We start from the raw sequence: 5,723 nt of genomic DNA on the forward strand, positions 1-5,723 counted from the left end.
GCCTGTTTGCCCGGATCCAGGGTCGACCCTGCACATATTCAAATTCCCGTCTCTAAATGTTTTGCATCTAACAACTAAGTAGAATTATCAAAAATATTTTAAACTAGTTTTAATAATAGTAATTACGCCAAAAACAAACAAGCTTGTTTTTATTAGCTCTCAATGAAGTCAATAACTTTACTATAAAGATTTTATAAATAAAGTAGACATTTGTCGTAACACACAATTTTATTTTATAATTAATAAGATTCTCTCATGTGGAGATATCATAAATTTATGCACATAACACATTTTAGACAGATGATCCTTGAGATCGGACAATCTTACATTTAAACTTAAAAATTTGGATTTAAAGAAATAAAATAAAAACTGACATATATTGTATTGTTGAATTTGAATTCAACAAATTATGTAGTTTAGTAGTAGAGAGTCAATTCATTCACAAACTCAATAATATTCTTATCAGAACTTCCACCTTCATCAACAGAATTCTTAGCTAAACTCTTCCATTTGATAGCATTTTTCTTCATTTCTTTCCCCTTTTCAGTCTCCATTATGTTCTTTATACAATTCTTAATTGTTTCTCTTTTAACTACCTCTTTCTCATCTTTAACAGCTCTAATTCCAATTTTCCACACATCAACAATAAGCTTAGCATTTGTGATTTGATCAGTCCAAAGTGGCATTGCAATGACAGGAACACCAACACTCAAAGCTTCCAATGTTGAATTCCAACCACAATGTGACACAAAACAACCAACAGCTTCATGTGTTAACACTTGTAGTTGTGGACACCAATTCACTATTAAGCCTTTTTCTAATGATGATTCTACAAATTCCTTTGAAAGTTTGTTCTTTTCTGAATCTCGAATAATCCATATGAAATACATTCCAGAATCTCTTAATCCATAAGCTATTTCATTTGTTTGTTCTTCACTAAGACCTGCTAAGCTTCCAAAAGAGACATACACAACTGAATTTTTAGGTTTGTTATCTAACCATTTGATGCAAGCTTCTGAATTTGGACCAAAAATGCTTATTCCATAATCTTTGTCATTTTGAAGTCTTTTGTCTAAGAACATAGATGGAACACATGGTCCTATTGTCTTCAATCGCCATTTCTTTGCTAGCCAATCCACAACCTAAATTGAATTTTCATATAAAATATCAATCATCAATATCAAAATGACTTATAATCAAGGCTTAAAACTTATTGCCACTATAATTTGAGTAGGTCCGTCTCAAATAATAACTTAAAATCTCGTGTTAATCTCAAAATTGAATATTGTGTTCAAAATATAATGTTTTTTTACATGAGAATAGGAGATTCGAACCCAAACTACCATATATAATAACAGACAAAAATACTAAATATGAGAGTTGAAATCAAGTGTTCGCAAACATTCAGTACCAATATTTTAAATATATCCAACAAAATTATGTAGTTCGGAAAATTTTGAGGCAATTTACTAAAAATTTAGTTGAACTTTAACATGGCCGGCCCTGAATCTAGACATGATATTGTAGTTTTAATGTCAATTTGTGATTATATATATATATATATATATATATATATATATATATATATATATATATATATATATATATATATATATATATATATATATATATATATATATATATATATATATATATATATATATATATATATATATATATATATATATATATATATGATCGAATAGATGACATTTATCTATAATTAAAATAAAAACTCAATATATATAAGTAAATTCACTTACCTGTGGCTCAAGTTCATAAAATGTGTTGACAAGAACCCAATCAGCTTGATCACTCTTTGAAAACTGATTTGTAAGAATATCAAAGTAGCCTGGATAGGTTCCATATTTATACAAAAAAGATGGCAAATCGGAAGCTTCAAGCTTAGGCAATCCAGGTAACACAATTTCTGTCTCCAACAAAGGTAAATCCAACCACCCCTTAAAAGCATGAAAATTGATAGTATTAACCGAACAAGCCTGAGTTAAAAAAACAGCAACAGGGATTCCAAAACTCTTGGAAACATCAAAAGTCCAATGTAAGAAAGCATCATAGACAACACAATCTACAGGTTTGTTTGAACTTTGAAGTTTATCAAGAAGTTGAGAAAGTGTTTGTGCTCCAACTTTCCAGAACGTATCTTTGTATACTTCCATGCTTTCTGCTGAAGAAAGACCACCATTGTCATAACCATCGGAGATGCTTTCAATCTCAATGGAGTTAAGATCTATGTTGTTGTTGATTTTGTTCCAAATGGAAATTGTGTTTACTAGTGTTACTTTTACTCCTTCTTGAATCAAACGTTTGGAGAATTGAAGCATAGGATTTATGTGCCCTTGTAATGGATATGGTAACACCAAAATGTGTGGTGCTTTATTTTTTCCTTGCTTATCCATTGATTATAAGATGTAACGAAACAATATTTGTGGTGTTGAGAATAAGGAAGGTAATATATATATATATATATATATATATATATATATATATATATATATATATATATATATATATATATATATATATATATATATATATATAGGTAAATTTGAACCATTAACAGTTCTTATTATAGGCAAAGTTCTCATTTGATACGTCCTATATAAATATATATTTTAAATATAAAATTGTTTTTAGAAAAAAAATGTTTAATATTTTATATCAACAATTTTGTTATTTTGTTGACATTTTTTGATTTTATATCAACAATTCAGTTATTTTGTTAATTAAGGTAATTTATTTCAAATATTTTTCGTTTTCTTAAATTGTGCATTTTCTTTTATCTTCTGATTAAAATTAGTGCATTTTATTTAATGAGAGATATATGTTTTTATTTAGTTTTAGTTAAAAACAAATATATTAGCAATTAAAAAGAAGAATATTTACATTTTTTAAAATCGTTAATTTATAAATATTAAAAACTTACTTATATTAATATATAAAAAATCTTTTAAAATATAAATAAATGTGACAAAATTTAAATATTAATAATTGTCTGTGTAGTCTAATGGTGAAACGTTTGGAACTTGAGAGTTTGTTCCTTTCAAGGTCTTAAGTTTAAATATTTATAGATATAAATTGCTTATTAAAAAAAATTTATAATTTAGATCGAATATTTATAATTTAAAAAATAAAAAATAATATAATTATTTTTAACCATACAATCAAAATTTGAACATTTTATAAAATGTTCACTGCATGGATGCTGAAAAAAAAAATTTTTTTATAACAATTTATGTGATTAAGTGAAAAGGAGATATTTTTATCATTGCTTTGTATTCTTGGTATTTGTCAATTTTTTGTCCGTGCTAGAAAACAAAAAATAAAAATAAAAGCATGTCCTTCTCTTGGTGATTGAGCAAACTTAACTTCTACACTCTTAACAAAATAAACTAGAATGATAATAGTACACGAGAGATGATGCCTATGCATTATTCATTTACTACTTAGGGATCATAATTAATTACATCAATTTCTGAAAGGAGTATATCCACATAGCACCGCCACTTTTGAAAAAATATGTGTCCATGTTGAAATCGGATACTTGAATTGTTATTTGTGATTATATTTAATTTATTTATCTAAATTATTATGGGTGTTAAATGTCAGTGTTGTTTTCGAGATGTTTGTACTTCATAGATGTGGATACCTTTATAGGCCAAAAGAAAATTTTCTCACACTAGAAGCAAAATGTCTTTGCAATAATAGCAAAATCGTGTTAATGAAGCAAATAGGCCAAAATCGAAAGATTTTTTTTGTAATAACCAAGTTCTAAAAAGAATACAAAACAATCTAATATTTTTAAAAAATTACCCATCTAACTATGTTTGGAGTTTCCACGTAGGCGTCATGTGTCATGGCAGCTCCTATATTTTTTTGTTAGTTACCTGCGGATTTTATGTTACCTTACCTACGGAAATATTTAATGTTTAGTCTGCAGGTAAATCCGCATGCAAATTCGCAGGTAAATCGGCAGGTAACACCAAATCTACTTGATAACTTAAATTTTTTTTCAAAAATATAGAAGACAAACATTCCCAAACATGGTAAGATGGATATTTTTTTAAAATATTAATTTGTTTTGTATTTTTTTTTATTATAAAAAAATCTTCCCGAAATCAAGTTGTTTTTTAAAGGAAATGTTATTTAATGTTTTGAAATATTTAGAAATAGTTATCATATCATATCTTTTTACCATTTTATTCCATGGAACAAATATTCATCATTATTGAATAAAAACAAACCTTTTTCAATTGATGATGGTAAATGTACATCGGATAACTCAACTAAGGAAAAAAATTTAATAACCAAGTTTTAAAAAAAATATACATAACTAACCTAAAATTACCCCAATAATCATGTTTGAGGATGTTTTACACCTAGGCGCCATTCCAAATGGCGCCTCATATTTTTTTAATTTTTTTTCCAATTACCTACAGATTTACCTTCAGATTTGTTGTTACCTGCGGATTTACCTGCAGAATATTTTAATGTTTAGTCTGCATGTAAATCCGCAGGTAAATCTGCAAGTAATAGAAAATCCGTAGATAACTGGAAAAATTTTGAAAAAAATAGGAGGCGCCATTTGGAATGGTGCCTAGGTGTAAAACACCCCCAAACATGATTATTAAGGTAATTTTCTTGAAATATAGGTTAGTTATGTATATTTTTTAAAAAACTTGGTTATTAAAAAAGAATTTCCACACAACTAGTATTACTTCTTTATATTTGATGTTCTTGTATAATTATCAATTAAATTATTTTAACGGAATGATATCATTTATTTATATTTACGTATTAAGATAAATAATTTATTGATATTTATAAATTAATAATTTTTAAAAAATTATATTTCTCTGTTTATCTTTTATAATTTTAATATTTTATTATATTTATTAATTTTGTACATCATTTATTTCTAACGATCTTTTACTTCGTTCAATTAATCCACCAAGGTGAAATCTATTTTATTATGCGCTTTTCTTTCATTTTAATTTTTATGTCATTTTTATCGGTCAATATTACCAACTGTGGAAAGATTCCTCAAAGATACGCTTCGAATTCCAACACCAGCAATTTTGAGTTTTATTTATTATAAAAATGGTGCATTCAATTTTTTTTATTTTTAAATTAAAATTAAATTACTTTTCAATTATCTTTAACAAATGTGGGGAAATGTCTATCAATGAAACACCTAGAATCTCAATACTAGTTATTTTATTTATTATTAATTTTTAAGTTATGTTTCACTCTGATAGTCTTAGCAATTGTGAAAACAAATGGCTTATATTTAAAAAACAAATAAACGAGAAAATTTGAAAAAGAAGCACAGTGTGTTGTTTCCTTTCCAAATTTTTGTATCATTCACCAATTTTATTTTATGTTTACAATATCTTCTCAATTTTGTACTATCTTGAAAATTTGGATTTTGAAGATTAATGCCAAGGTTTAAACATATCTTTTGCTTGATAAAGTGAAACTTGAAATTAATGTTCAAATTAAAATTTTTAAGATATTGTTTTAGCATCTTCAAAGCCAAATATTCAAAGTCACTAATATAACAACAACAACATCAACAACACAACAAAAAATAATGTTTTCGAGTTTGACATATAGAAGAAATTATGTTTTTGAGTTTAGTATAAGTGAGAAATAGAGTTTCGTTAATGAAAGATGAAGCTTAGAGACGAAATGAGTTAGGTTTA

General features: G+C 26.2%; 1 protein-coding gene across 1 annotated transcript; it reads right to left on the reverse strand.

Moving 5' to 3' along the window:
* Positions 1-363: 363 nt before the first annotated feature.
* Positions 364-2,461, reverse strand: LOC131653069 (UDP-glycosyltransferase 74G1-like). Its single transcript, XM_058923109.1, has 2 exons — positions 1,764-2,461; positions 364-1,142 (listed from the first exon to the last, which is right to left on the reverse strand). Exons 1-2 carry the CDS (start codon positions 2,415-2,417, stop codon positions 417-419), a joined length of 1,380 nt encoding a protein of 459 aa, XP_058779092.1. The 5' UTR covers positions 2,418-2,461; the 3' UTR covers positions 364-416.
* Positions 2,462-5,723: the final 3,262 nt, after the last annotated feature.

This window comes from Vicia villosa, linkage group LG2 (genome assembly GCF_029867415.1).
Source record: "Vicia villosa cultivar HV-30 ecotype Madison, WI linkage group LG2, Vvil1.0, whole genome shotgun sequence".
NCBI classification, from domain to species: domain Eukaryota; kingdom Viridiplantae; phylum Streptophyta; class Magnoliopsida; order Fabales; family Fabaceae; genus Vicia; species Vicia villosa.